Genomic DNA, 25,833 nt, shown 5'->3' with positions numbered 1-25,833 from the left:
AAGAGAGGCTCCAAATACCCAAATCTAGGACAAGTTGAGAAACAAACTAAATAATGAGAGTAATGGATTATAACCCATAATATAAAATACACCTATTTGTGAGTCCATACTGATATAAATAATTGAATGAATGAATGAATGAATGAATGAATAAATAAATAAATAAATAAATAAATAAGAGAGAATTCCAAGTAATAAATGTAGAAGGAATAATGGAAATACAATCAGTTGGTGACATTATAGTAATAATTATCTCAAAGATAATAGATGCTAAAATTAGCAGGTGAAAAGTATGATGAAAAACAGAATATTTACATAGTCTCAAATATTTCCCCACAAGATACTTATCAGATATAAAGAGGGAAATAGTAAGGTTGTAATGGAAAAACTTAGACCACTCTGCCTTATCCAAGTGATCCAAGTTAACATCACCAGTAATGAGACAAAATGGCATTATGTGCCTCCTGATTTGATGTGCTGAGAAGGTGTAATAGTTGATTTTATAAGTCAACTTGAGTGGGCCATGTGGTGCCCAGTTATTTGGCTAAACATTATTTAGGGTGTATTTGGGAGGGTGTTTGTGTATGAAATTAACACTTGAATTGGTAGACTGAGTAAACCAAATTACCCTCCTCAATGTGATTGGGCCTCATCCAATCTGTAGAAGGCCTGAGTTGAATAAACTGTCTGAATGAGAAAGAAGAATTCTCTCTGCCATACTGTCTTCATGCTGGGACATCAGCCTTCTCCCGCCTTTGGGCTCAGACTTAGACTGGAACTATACCATTGGCTCTCCTGGGTCTTGGAGTCCTTAGCCTCCATAATTGCATGAGCCAATTTTACACACACACACACACACTATTGGTTCTGTTTCTCTGGAGAAACTAACACAGATATCTTGCTACTGAGAATGGTTTTAGAGGAACAGAAATTCCTCTGTAAGGATGAGTTTTCTGATTTTATTCTGGACTGTCTGGAATTGATTCCCTAATCTGATTAGATTTAAAAATAGTAATGACTCCATATCGGGTAGTAAAGAGAACACTGATAGTCCATGGCATGATCTGGTAATAGAGATATAATATATTCACATTGGATAATCCTAATCAACCACTTATAAGAAGTAGCTGAATGATAGGTGTATATGATACTTCCAAACATTTTTGGAAATCTAACAAATATAATGAGTTTGGCTGTTTGCTCCTAATGTTGTTAAACAAAGCAGTGGGGAAAAAAGGGCGAGCTGGTGGATTCAAATTCCCAGTTCAGGTACCACATAAATGATCCAAAAGCTTCCAAATGTGCCCTGAAGGGTGCTTATTTTCTGTAGCTGCAGGACTGAAATTGCTGAAAATCAAAAGCAGAATCTCATCCCGTGATTAACTGAATTAGAGCACAAGTTGAATCCCAGACTTACAGAGTATCTACTGTTAAAGTAAGAGCATTGGTTGGGAAAGGATGGGATCCTGTAAGCTAGCATGGGGCTATGTGGGAAGACCCCAGATGGAGCTGGGGACACTTTGCTCCTAAATCCTAATGAGTCTCCTTTGACAGTGGAAAGATCTCCCCATACCGACTGGAAGACAGACAAAGGCTAAAGAAACTTCACAGACTCAGGGACACCAAGAAGACTAAATGCAACGTAGGATCCCGGATTAGAATCTGATCTAGAAAAAGATCATCAATGGGGCCATTGATAACATTTGAATAAACTTTAGATTAGTTAATAGTACTATATGAATATTCACTTCCTAATTCTGATCATTGTGTCACAGTTATATAAGATGTTAACATTGGGCAAGCTGAGTGGAGGGTATATAAGAATTCTTTGTGTTATTTTTGCAACTGTTTTTGTAAGTCTTAAACGATCTCAGACTGAAAAGTTCAAAAATAAAAAAGGAAGTTCAAAACATTAAAGTAAATTACACAAACATGCACTGAAATAGCAACTGGAGATAGAAGATACACTGAGGGAATAAATGTGAAACATATCTCAGATATTGTTTAGGCCCTCTGAAATCATACTGTGTTGAAAGCAAGCTGTGATCTCACCATGAAAAGCAAAATGGAAATAAGAAACCAGATGTAAAAAAATCACAAAACAGCACAAAGAACAATGCAAAATGACCACTTTTTCAATGTACAAATGTCAAAGGATTCAGAAAAAAGAAGTGACTGAAGAATGATTTGGCAGTATTAAGATAAATGTGATGGGAAGCAAGTGAAGGACTTTGACATATGAGTGATATCCTTCTTCTATTCATTTCTGGTAATTATAAGTATGTAATCTCTATAGGTGAACATAAATATTCTTTTTCTAATAAGTACGCATGTGTTTATAAATTAGAAATTTCTCTATATCACTGTAAGTAGGAAAGGATGGGTATAGGGAATTGTTCATAAGTTAGAAACTCCTGTGAAAACATTGGAATTGTACTCCAAAGAGAAACCGATCAGCCCAGTGGTTATATAACAAACTGAAAAGCATATGTAATATTATGCCATAAGATAATGACATAGTATACCAGCAAAAATTTGAGCATTTAGTATCTGCCAACCACTATTAGCCAACAACTTTACATGTTATTTCATACCATCCTTACAACATAGATGATGGATGTACTATTATTCCCATTTTATAGATGATGGTAAAAAGTAAATGGTGGGGTACCTAGGTGACTCAGTCAGTTAAGAGTCCAACTTCAGCTCAAGTCATAATCTCAGGGTCTGTGAGTTTGACCTTCTCATCAGGCTCTCTGCTGTCAGCTCAGAGCCCACTTGGATTCTCTGCCCCTCCTGTGCTCTCATGTGTGCACTTTCTCTCTCTCTCTCAAAAATAAATAAACAAAAAAAGTAAATGGCAAAAATGGAATTTGACTGTAAGCAGTTTGGCCCAGAGGTAAAGCTTTTAACCACGGGATCGCACTGCTTTGAATTTGCAAGAACAGCCTTGACTAAAGAGACTGGTTTCCCCTACTCCTGGGAGATGCAGTTTCTAATTTACAATACAGTTAGGACTTACTATGATCAGTCCCCAGGAATAGGACCTTCCTGTCACCAGGAAAGGATGGACTAGGGCAAGGTGGCAAGGTGAGGAGCAGAAGGAAGGGAAGAGGTGGTAAGGAGGCTCAGCCCACACCTTGTCAGTGAGGCTGGTTGTAGCTCCCCTGGTGGCAGGGGCTCTCAAGGGACCAGAGTGAGGTACTGCCATACAGACACTGCCTTTTCCCCAGGATGGTCTCTAGAATGTGGAATGATTAGAAAATGGACTTTTGGGTAGAATTTGATTTGAACTGGTGACATCAGGCCTTGTCACAGGCACCACTGGGCTGCAAATTGGCATCTGGGAAGAAAATCAGTGGTGGACAATGGACAAATTCTCCTAAGTGTGAATTTATATTTGAAAAACATCCTCAATCACTTCATATATTCTGTGTTCAGAAAATATGGACACTGGGGCACCTGGGTGGCTCAGTCGGTTGAGCGTCCAACTTCAGCTCGGGTCATGAGCTCATGGTTCATGAGTTCAAGCCCCACATCAGGCTCTGTGCTGACAGCGTGGAGCCTGGAGCTTGCTTCAGATTCTGTGTCTCCCTCTCTGCCTCTCTCCTGCCCATGCTCTGTCTCTGTCTCTCAAAAATGAATAAAAGTTAAAAAGGAAAGAAAGACAGAAAGAAAGAAAAAAAAGAAAATGTGAGTCAGGACTCACTAAGGTTAATTGAATAGGGAAAATAACATAGTGAAAACATTTGACTAATATTTGTTCTGGGAGCAGAATTTGAAAATGAATTTAGAGGAGGGTCAACTTAAAAGCCTACAGAAGCCAGGGAGGTAATGGATTATAATCAAGTGAAACAGGCAGAACTGCTTCTTTTGAAGAGGTTTTGTTTCCTTACCAAACACATAGATTATTCATTACATCCACAAAGAAATATGCTCTCTCCAATTTTGCTTTTAAACACACAGCTCTTTTGGGCTATCTTTTGTTTTCCTGGCTTTGATGGATAGACTTATGCACAGAGAAATAGTTCTGTCCTACGAGACTTTCAACAATGTAAGCGTGATGATAAATGAGGACTGACAAGCCCTAATAATCAGAGAAAGGAGAGGGAGGAGGGGAGAATGGAAGCTAGAGAGTACATGCCAACTGATGGGCACAGGCTCTGTGTGCCCACAAGTGGTCTTTACCATGCAGAATGTGGGCCCAACTCTTGTCGGACCTGTTGATTATTCAAGAGAGGCTGAAAAATCTACATTTTTATATGAAATATCATGAACTCCCCATATTTATTTGTAACTTCTCAAACTATGTGTAGACCCCCTTCTTAAAACACTTTTACTTTTTCTTCCATGATACTTGAGTCGTTTCTTCCTTCTCTTCTCATCTCCTTTCCTGGATCCTCCTCTTCTGCTCGTCATCTAAAATGAGGGTATCCTGGGACGCCCAGGTGGCTCAGTTGGTTAAGCGTCTGACTTCAGCTCAGGCCATGATCTCATTGTTCATGGGTTTGAGTCCTGCATTGGGCTCTGTGCTGACAGCACAGAGCCTGGAGCCTGCTTGAGATTCTGTGTCTCTCTCTCTCTGCCCCTCCCCTACTCGTGCTCTGCCCCTCTCTCTCAAAAATAATAAACATTAAAACAAACTTTTTAATTTTTTTGTTTATTTCTGAGAGAGAAAGAGAGAGAGAGAGAGAGAGAGAGAGAGAGAGAGAGAGAGAGAGAAAGCATGAGGGGAAGGAGCAGAGAGAGAAGGACACACAAAATCCAAAGCAGGGTCCAAGCTCTGAGCTGTCAGCACAGAGCCCCACGCGGGGCTTGAACCCATGAACCATGAGATCATGACCTGAGCCGAAGTCGGACGCTTAACTGACTGAGCCACCCAGGTGCCCCATAAAACAAACTTCTTTTTAAATGAGGGTATCTTGGTTCCCCTTCTCTATCTACATCCTCCTCTTGGGCACCCCCACCTGATCCTACAGCATGAAGCCACTTATGCCCGAGATTCCCAAACCTAAATCCAACCCTGTCCTCTTTCTGACACTATAGACTCTGTCAACTTGCTATCTCCAAATGAATGTCTACTTGAAATATCAAATTATCATGACCAAGAGGGAACTCTCGCCTGACCTACGCATACCTTCTCTTCCTCATCTCAGGAAATGGAATCCACCAAGTTGTCCAAGACACACATACAAAAGCACTTTCTGTATATATGGTGTAATTTTATGCTTCAATCTGTTCGTGTTTTCCTTCTCCCTAGGAGATACTTTCAGCTCCTTATCCTCCCCTTTTCACCATGAAAATTCCTAATTATCCTTCAAGAGTCAGTTCCAACATGATGACCTTCCAGGCAGGACTGATCAATAATTTTCTGGGCATCTCATCTCTGCAAAATGAGAACATGGGTGAAGTCAACCTACCACCACACAGCTGGCCGCCCCAACCAAAGGGATTGTAGCCTCTTCACACAGACACACTTGGTACCTCAATTGGTGGGAGAGAGGCTCCACCAAGTTCCCTGCCAAACATGCCTGTGGCACTGTGAGAGCAGAGTGGGGACAACTGCCACTTTGCTCCACCCCAAGACAATGCAGGACCCAAGTCTGACCTTGACCCTCCTTACCCCTACGCCCTTGTGTCTGCTGGTGGTGAAGGGTGATGGCAGTATGTGGACCTTCCCTGCCCAGTTCACTGCTGCTTCATGGCGTCAGAATGGGCTGCTGAGAACCCCTCCGAAGGAGACAGGGAAGCAGTGGAAGGTGGAATTGCTGAGCTGAGGCTCTAAGTCCCCTGCACATGCTTCATTGTCCCATTGGACTTCACTTTAAAACTATTAAGAATTTCAAGACCAAAATGTAAGACAGGAAGCCATCAAAATCCTCAAGGAGAAAGCAGGCAAAAACCTCTTTGGTCTTGCCTGCAGCAACTTCTTACTCAACATATCTCCGGAGGCAAGGGAAACAAAAACAAAAATGAACTACTGGGACCTCATCAAAATAAAAAGCTTCTGCACAGCAAAGGAAACAATCAGCAAAACTAAATAGCAACCAAAAGAATGGGAGAAGATACTTGCAAATGACATATCAGATAAAGTGTTAGTATCCAAAATCTATAAAGAACTTCTCAAACTCAATACCCAAAAAACAAATAATCTAGTGAAGAAATGGGCAAAAGACATGAAATAGACACTTCTCCAGAGAAGACATCCAGATGGCCAGCCGACACATGAAAAAAAATGCTCAACATCACTCATCATCAGGGAAATACAAATCAAAACCACAATGAGATACCACCTCACACCTGTCAGAATGGCTAACATTAACAACTCAGGCAACAACAGATGTTGGCAAGGATGCGGAAAAAGAGGATCTCTTTTGCACTGCTGGTGGGAATGCAGAGTGGTGCAGCCACTCTGAAAAATAGTATGGAGGTTCCTCAAAAATTAAAAATAGAACTACCCTACGACCCAGCAATTGCACTACTAGGTATTTATCCAAGGGATACAGGAGTGCTGTTTCAAAGGGGCACATGCACCCCAATGTTTATAGCAGCACTATCAACGATAGCCAAAGTATGGAAAGAGCCCAAATGTCCATCGATGGATGAATGGATAAAGAAGATATATATACATATATATATATATATATATATATATATATATATATATATATACACACATACACACACACACACACACACATATATATATACACACATACATACACACACACACACATACACACTATGGAGTATTACTCGGCAAACAAAAAGAATGAAATCTTGCCATTTGCAACTACGTGGATGGAACGAGAAGATACTATGCTAAGCAAAATTAGTCAGAGAAAGACAAATATCATATGACTTCACTCATATGAGGACTTTAAGACACAGAACAGATGACCATAAGGGAAAGGAAGCAAAAATAATATAAAACAGGGAGGGGGACAAAACATAAGAGACTCTAAAATATGGAGAACAAGCAGAGGGTTACTGGAGGGGTTGTGGGGGGGGGGGGATGGGCTAAATGGGTAGGGGCATTAAGGAATCTACTCCTGAAATCATTGTTGCACTATATGCTAACTTGGATGTGAATTTAAAAAAATAAATTAAATAAAAATGCTTTAAAAAACTATTAAGGATTTCAGGGACAACTGGGTGGCTCAGTTAGTTAAGCATCCAGCTCTTGATTCCAGCTTAGGTCAAGATCTCATCGTAAGACTGAACCTCACCTCTGGCTCTGTGCTCACAGCAGAGAGATTGTTTGGGATTCTTTCTCTCTCACTCTCTAAATAAATACACTTTTTTTTAAATACACTTTTTTTTATTTTTTATAAAACTATTAAGAGTTACAAAAGGGGGCCACAAAGCATTAAACCCCTAGCATGGGCACTTCTGAGCATGGGGCCCTAAACTACTGGTTGCATGCCAATGAAGGTGGTCCTGCCTCCAAGAAATTATCCTTGGCCAGGCCCAGAAATTGAGCTAGCTGACCCTTTATGTGCTCCCTGCTTACCCCATGTTTGTATTTCTCACTGCATTTAGTACATTATATTATCTATTTATATGTATGCTTTACAAAAAAAAAAATATATATATATATATAGTAAAACTGGGTCGCATTATTGAAGCTGCTTCTCAATAGGTCTTTGATATGTGTTTAAATGGCCCAACAAATACACTAACTGGCTGAGCTGGACCCAATTTATGCACCATCCATCCTTGGCCCTGCCAACACCACCACTGCCACAGCCACCTCCCTTGCATCCCAGCCAGAAAAGTCCAGCAGTGGATCACACCTGATCCAGTTTTACATCCCAACTGCTGTGGTCACTTCCACCACCACTGACTGGGGAGTTCTCATGCAGCTCTTACCAACAAGGAGAGATCATCATCTCTGAACTTGCCAGATGGCACCTGTCTTCCCCAGGGTAGCTGGGAAAGGCTGAGTAACACAGCTGGAAAGGTGGGAAAGTTAACACCCTAAGCAGGAAGATTTTAGCAGTGAAAGGCAAAAGATAGAAAGGAGTCAGCAAATATTTTTCTCTCATTCCTTCCCTTGATGGACTGTTCTGAAACATGGTCATTTTATTTGGCCTCTTGGCAAATGTCCCACAAGGCTAGGCAACCAGCTATTTGTTCTGAAGCCATGGTCAGCTTGGCAATACTCCTCCTTGTGGTTTCTCTCCTTCCTTCTTTGTCTCTCCTTTCCTTTTCCCCCTGACTCTTGCCTTCCTGTGACTGTATCTCAGTAAATCATTAGCACAAAAGCTATCCTCTCAGACTGTCTTTGAGAAACCCAGCCTAAGATAAATGAAATAAAAGTGGGGTAGGAAGAATGGATGATATGCTATGGCATCAGAATTACTAATGTTCTCACTTGTGGTTGACTGGGATAAGGTGGAGGTTTATAGTGAGTCTTGGGATATCAAGTTGCCACTGCAATTGATTTTATGGGGGTGGGATAATTACAGAATTTTTGTGGTGGTTGACTACTTACAAGGCATTGAAATCCTTGACAGGTTCAGGGCAGTTAATAGTCATTTTAAGGCATTCTTTGAAAGCAATCAATGGCTCTAAGGCAGGTGGTAAGAGCAGATCATGAATACATCCAGCAAGACCAGAGAAGCATTCATGGGGGTAGATCTTGAGGGTGTTAGACCAGGAGAGTGAATATAAGACTGAACAGGAGAGAGTATGTTGAAATGGACAACTTGCCCATAGCTTGGAACTTAATGTCTAGCAAACCTTAATTATGTCCTAATAAAATGTAATGTCTACCAGACCTAATGGTTAGCTGGGATGACACCTTAGAGCCTGGATTCACAATGGCTAAGTTGAGGTGGAATTAGTGGAACTTACTTGGCAGAATAATGAGGAAGGGCTCAGAAGTCTCAGGAAAAAAGGAGAATTTTAGAATAAAGACATGCAAACCCACTACTTGAGTACATTCTCCAGGAGGGCCCAGGGGACACACCCTTCACTAAGAAATGCACCGATGACGGGGGTGCCAAAATCACTGAGAAACCCACTGTTGGCTGCCTCCTTTGGGCCAGAGCTGACAATGTAAGATCCTGGCATAGCACTGTGCTTGTTAGTATCAACAGAGATACTGAGATTCTGGAAAGGCAGAAGCCAGATGGATATAATTACCATAGTAAGCAGTATAGCCAAAATGGCAGTCAAGGTGACGTGGCAAAGTAAACTAGTATTACAGCTAATTGATGATGGTTTTCCAAAGGAAACATAGACAACCACCTAAAGCAATGGCTGTTGAAATGTAGGACACCACTTCATGTAGTGTAGTGTAGAACTACAGATTAAGCAGCTTAGCATCACCCAGAAACATGTTTGAAATAAAAATTCTCAAGCCCTACTCCAGATCTACCAGTGCAGAAATTCTGGTGATGTGGCCCAACAATCTATATTTTAGCTAGCCCTTTAGGTGATTAGGATGCTTGCTAAAGTTTGAAAACCATTGCACTAGGGTTTTGCTTCATTTATATAACCAGAAGGAATTGAAAACTGAAGAGCATAAAAGGCTGATGTCAGACACTGTGATGGACAGTTGCGATTTCCAGTTACTAGACTTAAGTCAGTTCACTTATCAAGAGCCCATTTAAGGGAAAGCTGGGTCCCCACAATGCCACCACAAACATGGCAAATATTTCCCTAGCCTTTCCTCAAATTTGACAGAGTAACTGTGCACTGAAGAAAAAGGAATGCCCAGACTTCTTGAGGATAGTTAGAATGAAGTCACAGCTGACACTGATATTAGGGAACCCACCCTACCACCATCATCTTCCAATAACAATGCCACCTAATAGATTCCAGAGTGTAAATAGTGTTTGGGCTCAAATCCATCTCACTGTGAATCCAATAGGTCCAGGGATGCACGGTTGCATTTCTCTAGTCTCTGACTGCCTAATAGGACTAGATATACTTAGAATTTGGTCCTTAGTTTCCTGAACTGTGACTTAAGGGACATTATGATAAAAAAAAGTTGCAATCCATCTTCCCATCCAGCCAAGATAGTAAATCAGAAGCAATATCATCTCCCAGGACTGCAGAATTAATTACCAACAAAGTGAATCAGGGATAGTGATTCTCATAAAATATCTAGTCATTTCACCTATCTAGCCTCTGCAAAAAAAAATCATATGGATCATGATGGACACCAGTGGATTACTATAAACTTAAAGTGGTATCCCCAATTATAGTGTCTGTGCTAGATAGAAATTTTATTGGAGAAAATCAACTCACCTCTGGCACTTCATTTGTAGCTATTATTTTGAATGCTTTATTCCTTTTTTAAAAAAAATGTTTATTTATTTTGAAAGACAGAAGAAGAAGGGGAGGGGCAGAGAGAGACATGGAGAGAAAGCATTCCAATCTCCATCCTGACAGCACAGAGCCTGATGTGGGGCTCAGTCTCATGAACCATGAGATCAGGACCTGAACTGAAATCAGGAGTTGGACACTCAACTGACTGATTCCCCCATATGCCCCTTGAATGCTTTATTCCTGATTCTTATCAATAGAGAGGATCAAACACAGCTCACCTTTACATTGCAAGGACAATAGTAAATCTTCATAGTCTTGCTCTAGGTCTGTGTTGTATACTGTTGTGGTCTATTCTGTAGTTATCTCAGTCATCTTGATACTCTGCAGCACATCATGCTAGCCTTCTATATAGACTGACATTTTACTCATTCAACCAAATAAGGTGAATGGGTCAAGTAATTTGAATGCCCTAATAAAACACATATGTCAGAGACTAGGCTTTAAGTCCTTAATGATTAAGGGCCTGCAATATCAGTGAAATTTTTAGGGGTCCAGTGATCTGGAACATGGAGGGACACAGCCTTTGAAGTAAAGCCTAAGAGCCTGACTTTGGTACACCAAGTAACTGTACAACTGGGAGCTGTCCATCCTGAGCTTGGTATTAACAGAAACTCCTCCCCGCCACGCCAAAAAGGTTGAGAGGCATAGAAATAAACTACTGTATAAAGGAAATAGATTTAGGAAAAGACTCAAGTAGTCCAGAAGATGAAAAAAATATGACGTGCTGGGCTAGACCATATCACCTCTGTTGCACGGTGCCACTTCCTCAGCTCACATCTGTGGCCTCGTGGGAAATTCCCTATAACCAACTGAGGAGAAAGATCGTGAATCCAGTTCAAAAACAGTTTGGTATGCCATAGTGGGGTCTATAGAAATGGATCACTGCAACAATAAAATCTTGCTTAGGAGTGACTAAAAGAAGAGCATAGCCGCAAGAAGACTCTCAACAAGTCGGTAGATAGGATGACCCATTTTCTGGGTGTTAGTGAGCTTCTCTTCTTGGTCAATCCACTGGTTGCACAATGGGCTAATGAACAAAGTGGCTATAGTGTCAGGCTCAGATCCTATATAGAGATCCAAAAGAAGGGCTCCAGGAACCAAGGGGTAGAACTGGGATCAGCCTCCCTCACTATCTTTCTCAATTATCCAGTTGCAGAACTTGTTTTTGTTGGTTTTTTGTTGTTGTTGTTGTGGTTTGTTTTTGTTGTTGTTGTTCCCACAACCTTATATCTGCTGGATTAGAGACCCTGATTCCAAGAGGAACGTTGCTTCCTAGAAACTGTATTAAATGTTTCACTGAACTGGAAATTGAACTACTCTGAGCTCTTCATGCTAATGGATAAATAAGAAAAGCATTACTGTATAGATTGATTTAACTGACCTTGACTGTTATAAGAAGCTAGGGCGGTTGCTATAAAATAGGGTGGCAAATACAAGTACATCTGGACTACAGGACTCACTGGGGCATCACCTCTTGATGATTCTGTGCCCAGTGACAGTTGTAAATGAACACTCACAACAACTATTGTCTGATCAAAGGAAAACCACCAAGGGGTTCAACCTATCAGACAAGCAACCTAGAACAGCTGAAATGCTAACTGACGGTGAGAGAAACTGTAATGGTTGACAAGGGAGGGAGCTGATAAGTATTAGCTATGACCCTGGGACCAATTGCAACAGTGAGGACTACAGTTTGGTTTGCTAACCCTGTGTGAATCTTGTTTAAGGGATTGAAAATGACTACTGTTTAGGCCTGGCCTTGCATCTCACTTCTCTTCTTAAGGAAGTAGAGAAAGCATCTTGTCCTCACACAAGGTCTACTATATTATAACAGGAAAAAAGTAAATCTGATTGGTGCAAGGGATGTGATGTAAGAGACACAGTTGATGTATCACCCTAGATCCACCCATCCCTGCCTACCCCCATTCTACCCAGGCATCAACCATTTGCAAATATTCAAAATATTTTCAGAGTGGTTAAGTCCCAGCCACTGCTATTGCCATTGTACACTATGGATCCCCACATGTATCCCCTACTGACATGGAGAGCCTTCTGTGCTGCAAGCCAGAGGTTCTGGCTGCACCAATGGCTGCATAACACCACCTGGACACACAAGAAGTTAATGCCTTATAAGGTGGACTTCACCACAGGAAAAAAGGAGATGTAAAGGACATCAGGAGATTTATTTCCTACCTTTCCTTCTCTTCAGTGGATTGCTCTGAGATGCAGTCTTTCCATATGGCTTCTCTGGAGACTTTCTGAAAATCTAAGCAACTGTCTGATTGTGTTGTGAAGCTGTGGCCTTATCGGTAACCCATCTCTTTGAATTTTCACTCCTTCCTTTTCTGCCACAATTCCCTTTTACCCTCATTCTTTCTTCTCTGAGAATGTACCCTCGCCCCAGTAAAATGTTAGCGTGTTAGATATTGCCATAGGTAATTTTTCTGTGATCCTGAGCTAAGGTGTCAGCTATTTTGGTTTTTAAATAAATAGGTAATTCAGGACTCTCACTTTCCAGTTCAACAGGTAAAGAGCTTACAAGTCACCTACTGCAGCCCAACAGCAAGTAAAAATCTGAACAAACTGAAAAATCAACACCTCTTAGATCTGACAGAGAAGTGAGGTCATAGGGCAAACTGCTGTCCTCAAAATTGGAAGAACACAGAGGTGAATACAGAAAATCACAACTTACCAGAACAGAAACCCATCAGTAGATAGTTCCTTGGGAACCAGTGCCAGGGTAGGAAAACCTGAGCTATACTTGATGAATTGCTACATGCTCAATGAGGACAAATCGGGAAGTTAAAAACTCTAGAGGGACCCAGTCATAGGAAGGTCCCCACACTTTTCCGAGTTTTACCTCCAGGAGCTCTACCAGGTCCTCACAGTGAATATTGGAAAAAATCACCTCAAGCTTCCAGCAGTGGAAGGGAAAAGGAACTTTGTTGAAACATTCCAGAGGGTTCTGTTCTTCTTAACAAGGCTGTCCCTAGGAGAAACTATTCTAACTGAACTTAACCTGCTGGGATTTTATTAGAGCCTAACCAACCAGGGAAAAGGAAAATACTCAACTAAAGCCCTTCCTAATCCATCCTGTCCCACCTAAGAGGGGAAATATTGAGAAGTACTGGTGAAGTTCACAGTCCAGCACACAGACTCACCAAAAGCCAGAGAGCTAATCATAGGACTATAGAATACTTCCCCTACTCACACACACATTACCATCATATGACTAAAGACCTAGATACTTGTTCCCTTTACCCAGTACATCATGTACACCTTTCAACCAAAAATTACAAGGCATACTAAAAGGAAAAAAATACTGTCTGAAGAGACATAAACAAGTATCAGAACCAGAGTCAGATACGACAGGAATGTTGGAATTACTGGAACAGGAATTTGAAAAAAAAAAAAAAACAAAAAAAAAAAACCTGTAATTAATATGCTAACAGCTTTAACGGGAAAAGTAGGCAACATGCAAAAACAGAACAAGAACATATAAGCAGTGAGATGAAAATTGTAAGAAAGAATCAAAAAGAAATACTACAGATCAAGAAACACCTTTGATGGGGTCATCAAAGCCCATCTTTTGGGCTTGAAAATGTGACAACAGAAACTTCCAAAACTGAAAAGAGAACAAAAGTTGAAAAACAAAAACAAAACCAAAAAACAGCACAGAATATCCAAAAACTGCAGGACAACTATAAAAGGTACCATAATACACATAATGAAAATACTAGAAGGAAAAGAAAGAAAAGAACAAAAGAAATATTTGAAACATTAATGATAGAATTTCCTCAGATTAAATGTCAGATACCACAGATTCAGGAAGCACAGAGGACAGCAAGCAGGATAAATGCCAAACAAACAAACAAACTACATCTTGGCATTCAAACTGTGGAAAATCAAACATAAAATAAAAATCTTGAAAAAAGCCAAGGCGGGGGGCACCTTACTTATAAAGGAACAAATATAAGAACTACATCCAACTCCTCCCCAGAAGCCATACAAGCAAAAAGACAGTAAAATGAAATATTTAAGTGTTAAGTGAGAAAACCTATCAATGTAGAATTCTGTATCCTTCAAAAGTGAAGAAATACAGACTTTCTCAGACAAACAAAAATTAGAGAATTTCTTCCCATTCGACCTACTTTGCAAGAAATGTTAAATTCTTCAGACAGAAGAAAAATAATATAGGTCAGAAACTCAGTTCTACATAAAAGAAAAAAAAGGAGAGTATCAGAGAATAAGTGAAGATAAAGTAAAACTTTGCTCATCTAACAATTAAATTTGTTCAAATAATACAACAATGTTTTCAACTATGTGTGCTTGTATGTATGTGTGTGTGTATATGTATATGTATATGTATATGTATATGTATATGTATATGTATATAAGTGAAGTGAATGACCATAATGACACAAGGGACAGGAGGGAAGACTTTGAATTAATTTTGCTATTATAATGTACTCATACTACATGTGAAGTGTAGTGTTACCTCAAAGTGAATTAGGTGTAAATGTATATTGCTAACTCTAGGGCAACCACTAAAAAAAAAGTAAAATGAATGGAATCATATAAAATGCTCAACTAAAACCACAAAAGGCAAAAAAAAAATGTAGAAGACAAAAATAGGAACAAAAAACAAGGGCAACAAATAGAAAACAGTAGCAAACATGGTAGATATTAATGCAACTATATCAATGATTACTGTAAATGTCAATAAACTAAGTAAGCCAATTAAAAGACATTGCCTGAGTGGATCCAAAAAAAGACCCACCTATATGTTGGTAAGAAAGTACACTATAAATATAAAAACACATACGGATAAGCGAAAGAAGAGAAAAAGATATACCATGCTAACATTAATTTTTTTATTTATTTTTAAATATTTATTTTTGAGATACAGAGCACCAGTAGGGGAGGGGCAGAAAGAGAGGGAGACAGAGGGTCTGAAGCAGGCTGTGCACTGATAGCAGCGAACCTGATGCGGTGCTTGAACTCACTAACTGTGAGATCATGATCTGAGCCAAAGTTGGATGTTCAACTGAGTCACCCAGGCACCCCAGCTAACATTGATTTTCTAAAAAGTGAGGATAACTGTACTAATTTCAGACAGAGCAGACTCAAAGCAAGAAAAGTTATCAGGGTTACAGATGGACATTACATAATGATAAAGGAGTTGGTTACCCCAAGAAGATGTAATAATCCTTAATGTGTATGCACCTAACAACAGAGCATCAAAATACATGAGGAAAAAAATGAAATAGATGAATATACTATTATAATTAGACTTTAATATTTCTCTATTAGTAATGGACAGATCCAATAGGCAGAAAATCAGTAAGGACATAGTTGAACTCAACAACACCACAAATCAATTGGATATAAGTGATGTTTACAGATTACTTCATCCAAAGACAAGAGATTACATATTCTGCTCAAGCTCACATGAAAATTCATCAAGACAGATGACATTCCAAACCATGAAACACACCTTAATAAATTTTAAAGAATAAATATCATACAATGTCTGCTCTAAAAGCCACAATGGAATTAATTAAACTAGAAATCAACAGTTGGAAAATCCCCATATCCTTGGAGATTAAGCATCACACTTCTAAATAACATATAAATCAAAGAAGAAATGTATATCCATTAAAGAAATTTAACCAATAATTAATAACCTTCCAAAACAGAAAGTACCAGGCCCAGATGGGTTCACTGATGAATTCTACCTAACATTTAAGAAAGAAATTATACCAATTCTCTACAATCTCTTCCAGAAGACAGAAGCAAAGGGAATACTTCCTAACTGATTCTATGAGGTCAGTATTACCCTAATACCAAGACCAGACAAGTCCTTGGAAAACCATAGACTAAAATCTCACTTAATATCTCTCATGAACATTGATATAAAAATCTTTGACAAAGTATTAGCAAATAGAATCCAACAATATATGGGATGAATAATACACTATAAATCAAGTGGGATTTATGCCAGGTATACAATGCTGGTTCAACATTCAAAAATCAATTAATGTAATCCATCAAATCAACAAGCTGAAGAAGAAAAATCAAATGGTCATATTAACATATTCAGGAAAAGCTCTGACAAAATCCAGCATCAATTCATGATAAAAACTCTCAGAAAACTAGGAATATAGGGGAACATTTTCAACTTAATGAAGAACATATACAAAAAACCAACAGCTATCATCACAATAGTGAGAAAATTGAAGCTCTCCTGCTGAGGAAAAGAGAAAGGATGTCCACTCTCACCGCTTTTCAATGCACTAGAAGTCCTAGCTAATGCAATAAGACAAGAAAAGGAAACAATAAAAGGAACAAAATTAAAAGTATTCAAATTGGAAAGGAAAGAATAAAACTGTCTTTGTTTTATGACATGATTGTCTACATACAAAATCTAAAATAATTGGGGGAAAGGGGGAAAGACTCTTGGAACTAATAAGTGATTACAGCAAGGTTTTAAGATACAAGGTTAATATACAGAAGTTAATTGCTTTTCCTATACCAGGAATGAACATGTGGAATTTGATATTAAAAATGCACTAGCATTGGGGCGCCTGGGTGGCGCAGTCGGTTAAGCGTCCGACTTCAGCCAGGTCACGATCTCGCGGTCCGTGAGTTCGAGCCCCGCGTCAGGCTCTGGGCTGATGGCTCGGAGCCTGGAGCCTGTTTCCGATTCTGTGTCTCCCTCTCTCTCTGCCCCTCCCCCGTTCATGCTCTGTGTCTCTCTGTCCCAAAAATAAATAAAAAACGTTGAAAAAAAAATTAAAAAAAAAAAAAATACACTAGCATTGGGGTACCTGGGTGGCTTAGTTGATTAAGTGTCTGACTTTGGCTCAGGTCATGATCTTGTGGTCCATGGGCTTGAGCCCTGCGTTGGGATCTGTGCTGACAGCTGAGAGCCTGGATCTTGCTTTGGATTCTGTGTCTCCTTGTCTCTTTGCCCCTCCCCTGCTCACATTCTCTCTCTCTCTCTCTCTCTCTCTCTCTCTCTCTCTCACACACACACACAAATAACATTTAAAAACATTTTTTTAAATCACTACCATTTACATTAGCATCCCCAAAAATGAAAAACTTAGGTATAAACCTAGCAAAATATGTAGATCTATAGGAGGAAAACTATACAACTCTGATGAAAGATATCTAAGGAGAATGAAATAAATGGAAAGGTACTGCATGTTCACAGAAAGATTCAATATTGCCAAGATGTCAGTTCTTCCCAAACTGATCTACAGATTCAATATAATCCCAATCAAAATCCCAAAGTTATTTCGTGGACACTGACTGATTCTAAATTCATATGAAAACCAGGGGCACCTGGATGGCTCAGTTAAACATCCAACTTTGGCTCAGGTCATGATCTTGTGGTTTGTGAGTTCAAGCCCTGTGTCAGGCTTTGTGCTGACAGTTCAGAGCCTGGAGCCTGCTTCGGATTCTGTGTCACCCTCTCTCTCTGCCCCTCCCACACTCACACTCTGTCTCTGTCTCTCTCTCTCTCAAAAAATAAATAAATAAATAAGTAAATAAATAAATAAATAAATATATATATATATATATATATATATTTTTTTTTTTAATATATGAAATTTATTGTCAAATTGGTTTCCATACAACACCCAGTGCTCATCCCCAAAGGTGCCCTCCTCAATAACCATCACCCACCCTCCCCTCCCTCCCACCCCCCATCAACCCTCAGTTTGTTCTCAGTTTTTAACAGTCTCTTATGCTTTGGCTCTCTCCCACTCTAATCTCTTTTTTTTTTTTCCTTCCCCTCCCCCATGGGTTTCTGTTAAGTTTCTCAGGATCCACATAAGAGTGAAACCATATGGTATCTGTCTTTCTCTGTATGGCTTAATAAATAAATATTTTAAAAAGTAAATAAAGTTTATATGAAAATCAAAAGACTCAGAATAGCCAACTCAATATCAAAGAAGAAGAATAACACTAGCAAGGTTGTGGAGCAATGAGAACTCTCCTTCATTGCTGATGGGAATGCAAAATAGTACAGCCACTCTTGAAGACATTTTGGAAGTTTCTTACAAAACTAAATATATTCTTATGCCATAGGATCTAGTAATCATGCTCCTTGGTATTTATCAAAATGAATTGAAAACTTATGTCTATACAAAAACCTGCACACAGGTATTTATACCAAATTCAATCATAATTGCTGAAACTTGGAAGCAACTAAGATGTCCTTCAGTAGGTGAATCAGTAAACTATGGTGCAACCAGACAATGGAATATTTTCAGCACTAAAAAGAAATGAGCTATTATACTCTGAAAAGACATGAAAGAAATTTAAATGCATATTACTAAGTGAAAGAAGCCAGTATGAATATGCTATATGATTCCAAGCATATGACATTATGAAAAAGGTAAAACTAATGGAGGTAGTAAACAGATCATGGTTTCCAGGGTTTGCTGGAGGTAGGAATGAATAGGCAGAGCACAAAGGATTTTTAGGGCATTGAAACTATTCTGTGTGATACTACAATGGTGCATACTTATCATTGTACATTCATCAAAACATCAAGACTCTATAATGCCAAGCATGAACTCTAATGTGAACTACGAATTTTGAGTGATGATGTGCCAACATGGGTTATAAATTATAATAAATGTTATGTCAATAGTGGAGGAAGTTGTGCATATGGGGGAGGAGGGACAGAGAGTATACGGGAACTCTATCTCCTACTCAATTTTGCTGTGAATTTAAAACTCTTTAAAAGACAGTTCATTAATTTTTTAAAGTGCGGTATTCATGGATATCATATGTACAGCAACATAACTTTCTAATTCTTTCCTTCCATTTTCAACTACCATATGTAATAAGTTTCTAATCGTTTGGACATCTGAGACAAAACCAGTATATCATGTCTCAGCATTTCTACCAGCTTGTGACTCCCTAAACACAAGTCCCTATTGTCATAATACTAGTACCCAGATGAATGCCTAGCCCAGAGTAGATGTTAACTAAATGTTTATTAAAGGCTTCAGGAAAAGCAATGGTAGGGGAAAGAAAGGGGAAAGAAAACCATAGTAGGAGTTGCAGTAACCTTACTTGGCTATTTCCTACCCCCCCATGACCTTGGGTAAATCACATGTCCATTGAGATTCATTTTTGGTATCTATAAAATGGAGATAACCTCCATTCCTTGTGAAATTGTAAGGACCAAATGAGATGCACCACCTATAAAAGTCTTTTTAAGTTGCAGAATGCTTTAAAAAAAATCAGCTACGGGGCGCCTGGGTGGCGCAGTCGGTTAAGCGTCCGACTTCAGCCAGGTCACGATCTCGCGGTCCGTGAGTTCGAGCCCCGCGTCAGGCTCTGGGCTGATGGCTCGGAGCCTGGAGCCTGTTTCCGATTCTGTGTCTCCCTCTCTCTCTGCCCCTCCCCCGTTCATGCTCTGTCTCTCTCTGTCCCAAAAATAAATAAAAAACGTTGAAAAAAAAATTAAAAAAAAAAATCAGCTACTCTTACTCATGGCAAATGACTAGACAGATACTACATTAAAAGGGAAAGAAAAGGAAGAAAGGGCTGGAAACAAGGAAATGAGAAAATTAAAGGAAAACAAAGATATACTCAGTTATCACCATTCAAACAACTTGGAACAAGGTTCCGTACCTCTTCCTCCTTCCATGCACACAACAAACGGATACCAGACACATGCTTTCTTTCACATTTTCCTCATGTTCTCTTACTCACCAATTTTTCAAATGTTTACCAAATGCAAATAGGTACCAGGCCTTGAGCTAGGAAAAGGGCACAAGGCACAATCACAGTCCTCAGAGAGGTCTAAGTCTAGTGGAAGAAACAGACATGTGAACAGATTTATACATTGGAGTGGAATCAAAGCCCCCCACCTCCCACAAAACCCTAATGGGTTGGGTACAGGTAGGGGAAAGGAGATGACACAGAAAGTTCTCTAGGGGAAAGGATCCCCCAGGACACATCATGGAAAATGTAGTCAGCAAAGAAGGAAAGGGCATTCCAAGACAGAGGAGACTAGGCGGTGGAAACAGACAAGGGCATCAAATCAAAGAAGACCTTGTATGCAAGGCTATGGAAGCTTATTTCATATATGATGGGGATCCACTAAAGGGTTTTAAGATGGCTTGGTCAGATTTATATTAAGAAGCTTTACTTTCAACCTCTGTGGATATTGCTATTGCTGGAGACAACTCTCCCAGGCACCTGTTGCCGCTCAGCCTTGGAACAGTCTGTCTGGTCTCTAAGAAAGGAGTCAGATGAGAAACTTTGACACTTCACAGGGCTTGCTGTAGTCACACTTTGCAGAGACAGGGGGTGTCTTGCTAGTTCTCAAAAGAAAAAAAGAATTGGAAAACCTGTTAATACATTGCTTGAGATTTTACTTGCTGTGTGATGTCTTTGTGACTGAATGAGTCCCTGATCCATCCTCCAAACAAGTGAAATCCTAATCAGGAGTCTAATCTGAACACTGAAAGCTTGTATTAAAAGTCAAGCGTTATTGCTTCCTCTTCTTTATTAGCAGTCCCCACAGAGTATGTATGAATTTGCTCTCTCCTTTTTTTTCTTAAGTCCTATCAGGAGAAGAATACTACTTGTGTGGGTAACAGACGCACACGGTGCTGGGGGGTGGGTCTATAACCCATCACTTGACATCAACCATTTATGTCACCACTAGACCACTTTGAAATAGGGTTAACATCCAAATGTAAACTCTTGGATTTTTTTTTTTTTTATAAGAATACCAATTCCATCAAACAAGGCAGCTAACTTCTACCCCTTTGCAAATGAATTTCAACAACTTTACATCATGCCAGTCTCTTTTAAGATAAGGGTACTTTAAAAACAAGCCAAGGCCTAAGGATACAACTTTGTAGGTTTCAAACCACCCCCAAGAAGACAAAAATATCTCAGGTTCATTAAGGGAATGAAATTGGGTCCCTCTCCCTTTCACCAGGACACAACTACCCCAACCAGCATCCCAGTGTTTGTCCAAAGAGAAGACCCTCAGCACTGGGGAAAAGTTCTGAGTTGGGGACTTAGGGCCATCAGGGCGCGATTGCTTTTCGCCCCGCTCTTTGCCCACACAACAAAGCTTCAAGTAGTCTGATTTGCTGAACCCAGCATCTTGCCTGTCCCCACGCCCAGGGCAGGATTTGGGAAGGATTATTTTTAAACTAGCAATAGCAACACAAAATGCAAGAAACTCATTACATTTGATTTCTTTTCAAGTTACCTTACAAATATGGTCTTTAAAGGCATAATGAAAACACTCAGAGACATAAATTGCTGCTTAAACCTATCCCCTGTAGAAGCTATCTTCTGCTGTGAACAGATGAAAAGGAAAATATTTCTGAGTGCTCTGGGTCCCTTACTCAGCAGTCATATATGAGCTGCAATTGAAAAAAACACTCACCAAGTGTTTAAAAATCTGCTTTAATTATATTTCCATGAATTCCAAGAAGAACATCATTGCAGTTAATATTACAAAAAAAGCAGAGAGGGACATCTGAACATGCAATAAAAAATGGATTCACAGTGAAAATAACATATGTTGGTTCTAAAATATAGTTACGTGGCTCCGTGAAGGGAAAAGGTTTCTTCTAATTACCTATTTACTTGGATTTTATTATGAGAAAAATGTTTTGTTTTGTTTTTTTCTGCTCGACAGCTTTGGGGATGTTTTCAATCTGTGCTACAATTATTGTTAGCGTCTGACAGAAGTCCCTCGTTCTGAAAGCCATTATTTGCAGTCTATAATTTAATCAGAAAATTCAAAAGTACAACAAATAGCTTGGCAACTGTGTTCTTGTTACATACAAAGCCGTTAGCAAAAATATGTAACAAAATTTATGTAAAACAAACAATTTTGTCTCTATATACAGAAGTTTGTTTTCTCCCTCACACCCTCCCAGCCTACTCTAAAATGAGAGGGTGTGGGGGGAACAGCTACCAATCTCCTTTGAACTCTTATTCTGCCTGGGGTAGAGAAATCTTAAAAGGTAGGGTAACTCTTTCTATCTTCTTTTAGCTGAGTTATAAAAATGAGTTTGGGCTTCTGAGCGAAGAAGGAAAACTAGGAATGATGACGATAGCTTTAAAATAAAGAATGTACCCCTTTGTCCTTTGCAAAGTTTCTTAACGAACTCAGCAATTAGAGGGTAAAACTGACTACATTTGTGACTGTGATCTGAGGACACAGAGCAAAGGGGGTGGTAAAGAAACGCACACACATCATAACCCAAGCCGCTGAGAACTGTCACACCTAGGGCATGCACATATTTCTTACTGACGGCATTTACACTTCGGGGAAGAGAGATCATATGCACATGGGAAATGTCACCCCAATCTATATACAAACACATAAACAGGAAGAACATGTGGAGTCGAAGGGAGACCAAAGCACAAGTTTAAAAATACATTTTAAAATCATTTCAAAGCCAAGACCATATTTACCGAAAACTCTGACAACTCTACGGAATACCTTGTAAACACTGAAAATGCAGCTTTACGTAATTCACAGTCTCAAAAGAAAATAAATTTCTGGTTTGTCATCACTGTTTGGCTCGGTCTGCAGAACAGAATTATCCGGACAAAACTGGTCGACGTAGCCAGGGCGCAAGGCTGCGCACGCCCCTTCGGGGATGCCTCGGCCCTCCGGGCCCCCGGCTTTGGTGCTCCTCAGATAGCCTGCGATGTAGGAGCCGGTGGAGTGCCGGTTGCCCGCAGGCAGGGGCGCTGACGGCTTGTTTCGAAGAACCACTCCCCCCGCGTGGCTGGGGTTTACACCTTTTTGCTTGTTGGCTTCCTGCTTTTCCTTGGCACGACTGGCAATATTGCGCACTCTGCTCTGACTTCTGGATGACAGCTTTCTGACCAGTGCCCTGGGGAACTGGTTGGCATCCTGCTTTGAGTAGAGCACTTGACAGCCCTCGTCCTGGTCAAAAGACACAAGCTTCCGCAGCTGCTCGGTCAGGGCATCTATAGGCTCTAAGGACTTTGTCTTCACAGTCACACCCTTCTTGTCTCTAATGCCAGTTGTAACAAAGCTCTTACTGATACACTGGTACTTGCTTTCGAAGTTGCAGGCAATGTCCTCTGACGTTAGGTCCCCCAGACTTTTGGATTTGCAAGGACTGGGCAGCTTCAGAGCAGGCAGAGGAGGATGTGTGGGCTGCTTGGGGGCGGGGGCATGCGTGGCTTCATCACTAGACAGGGGCACACAGGTCTGGTTCGTTTTTGCATCTGAATTTGAGCAGGTGTTATGCATAAAACCAGCACCCTGATAGGCTAGACAGGAAATGTTTTGATTTTTGACATCTTGAATATTGTTGAAGATTTCAGACACAGAAGAGTGGACAGTCTCTTTACAGTAGCCATTTCTCAAACCTCTTTGAAAATGTTCCACCACATCCTGACTGTACTTCAGTTTTAAAGGAGAATCAAGGTGACTTGTGTCCTCTCTTCTATATTCATAGGCTGTTATAGACAGGTTTTCTGAGTCCCCATCCATTTCCACGAGACTGCTCTCTCCAGAATTTAAACAGAGAGTGGCATCGGCTATTACATCTTCCAGCGTCGAGTCCGTGCAAGTGGCAGGGCCGTGGTTCTTTAGCATTTCCCAGTCTTTTCCATGGTTGGGACTTTTTGGTAACTGGCAGTGAGAAGTGTTAGAGGACCCAGGCAGGCTGTTTTCCACAGCCCCCGTCTTGGCCTTACCAGAAAGGTTGTCATCTGGTTTGGTTTTAGAGACAGGAGTGCAGGTAGTTTCGCAAACTGTGTGTGTGGAGTGTTTGGAGGTCTCGGGACTTGAGAAAGCAATTGGCTCAGGAGATGAGCACAGGAAGGATGACCTGGGTTTTCCCATGGAAAAGTCAGGCCTGAAAGGGAATTTTCCATCCAAGAGGGGCAAGGGAGAATGACGTGACACGGCACTGGCACCATGGACGTGAGAAATGACTGTGAGGTTTGCCTCATCACTGGCCTCCTCACACTGGCCAATCAGGGCAGAGATGGAACTGCCCGGCTCGCTCTCATTCGTTAAAGTGACATCGTCAATAAGATGGGAAATTTCACTCTCCTGCAGAACGGCAGTGGAATGTGAGTCAGGTATGTCAGAACAGAGCGTAGAGACGTCTGACAACGAAAAGGATGTTGCAGCTCGGCCCTTACGCCAGTGACCTTCCAAGTTCTTAATCTCCAAATTGCTTTGAGAGAAAATGCTTCCTGACAACGTGCTTTTCTCTTCCACAGAGCCCCCCACATTGCCACTTTCCTTGGTTTTCACACCACACAGACCTTGTGTTGGAGTAACGGCAGGATCAAGAGCCAAACGCTGCCGCGGGGAGAGGGATTGGCTGGGGCACTCATGTTCCCGGCAATCACTTGACACGTTTGCTTTGGCTCTCCCACCCTTAGGACCTGGCACTCCCCACGGTTCTCCCGTGATTGCCATGCTGGCAACAGACGTGGTGGAGTTGCCTTGGCTGATGTCTTTGTGTAGGAGAGCGCTAGAGGAAGAGGACAACTTTCTGTTGAAATTTGGAAAATGTTGGTCTTTTACACTTGCCTTCCCTTTTCTTCCATCCTTATCTTCTGCTGAATGAAACAAAGAACATTTTAGGTAACATGTATCGCTTTTTATAGACCCTGCAAACACTCATGTTTGTCTTCAGACAGACAAATGGAGAATGCAGATCTGTTACATCGTGACAGAATATAGTTATGGATTGCAGAGGTTTGTAACAAAGTGTCTGTGTGATGAATAAATGGTAAACTATATTTATAGGAATTTCACTGAAGCTTCCCTTTGAGTATCTATTACATCAGCTAAGGATGTAATATTCATTGTCAAAAAAAATGTCAATGAGTTACCATACTTTTACAGTGAGGATTACCTTAAGTTGTTTCCTATTCAGATTTGTACTACACAGAAGCATGGCAATAAAAATAGAACAAGACAGTTCTGTTAAACGAAGTACTGTGGTACCTGCAAGCAAGATACTATAAGCTTTCAAAGTTACACATGTATTAGTAAAAATCACAAATCATATTATCTTAAAAAACATCTTGGCAAAACAGCTACTTTAATCAGGTTCTGAAGCAGGTTAGAAGGTACAATAAATGTATTAAAATACCAGTATCTATTTGAGGTGTAAAACTAAAGACTTGGTCACCAATTCTATGCTGGTGCTAATATCTAATTTTTTGTTAATCATATTTTTGTTTTTAATACACAAATTTCATACTGCATTTTCCCCTAAAAGAAGCAGTAAAATATTGGGCACCTTATGGAAAGCTATAAAAACACAAAATTCACAATAATTTGGGCTACTCCATCATGCTTAGGATAATGCTAAGATAATATCAAATGTTCAATTATTCTTGATCTAATTAATAGCTTTTTTTAATGCTTTCAGTCAGGATATATAAAAAAGAAGAATTTATTTAACTTACCAAATACCTTCC

General features: G+C 40.1%; 1 protein-coding gene across 8 annotated transcripts in view; it reads right to left on the bottom strand.

Annotated features, from left to right (window-relative positions):
* Nucleotides 1-21,785: 21,785 nt before the first annotated feature.
* Nucleotides 21,786-25,833, bottom strand: part of PLCH1 (phospholipase C eta 1) — a 218,498-nt gene continuing 214,450 nt past the window's right edge. For 6 of the 8 annotated variants that reach the window (XM_078432224.1, XM_078432223.1, XM_078432227.1 and 3 more), the window contains one exon: nt 21,786-24,963. In XM_078432224.1, the coding sequence (XP_078288350.1) occupies nt 22,883-24,963 (2,081 nt within the window). In that variant the 3' untranslated portion in view covers nt 21,786-22,882. The remainder of the gene's footprint in view (nt 24,964-25,833) is intronic. The other 2 variants (XM_078432225.1, XM_078432229.1) reach the window with 1 other exon arrangement.

This window comes from Panthera onca, chromosome C2, assembly GCF_046562875.1.
Source record: "Panthera onca isolate mPanOnc1 chromosome C2, mPanOnc1 haplotype 2, whole genome shotgun sequence".
In the NCBI taxonomy this organism is placed as follows: domain Eukaryota; kingdom Metazoa; phylum Chordata; class Mammalia; order Carnivora; family Felidae; genus Panthera; species Panthera onca.
Note: the sequence above shows the minus strand (reverse complement) of the source record. Positions and strands in the feature narration are given on the sequence as shown.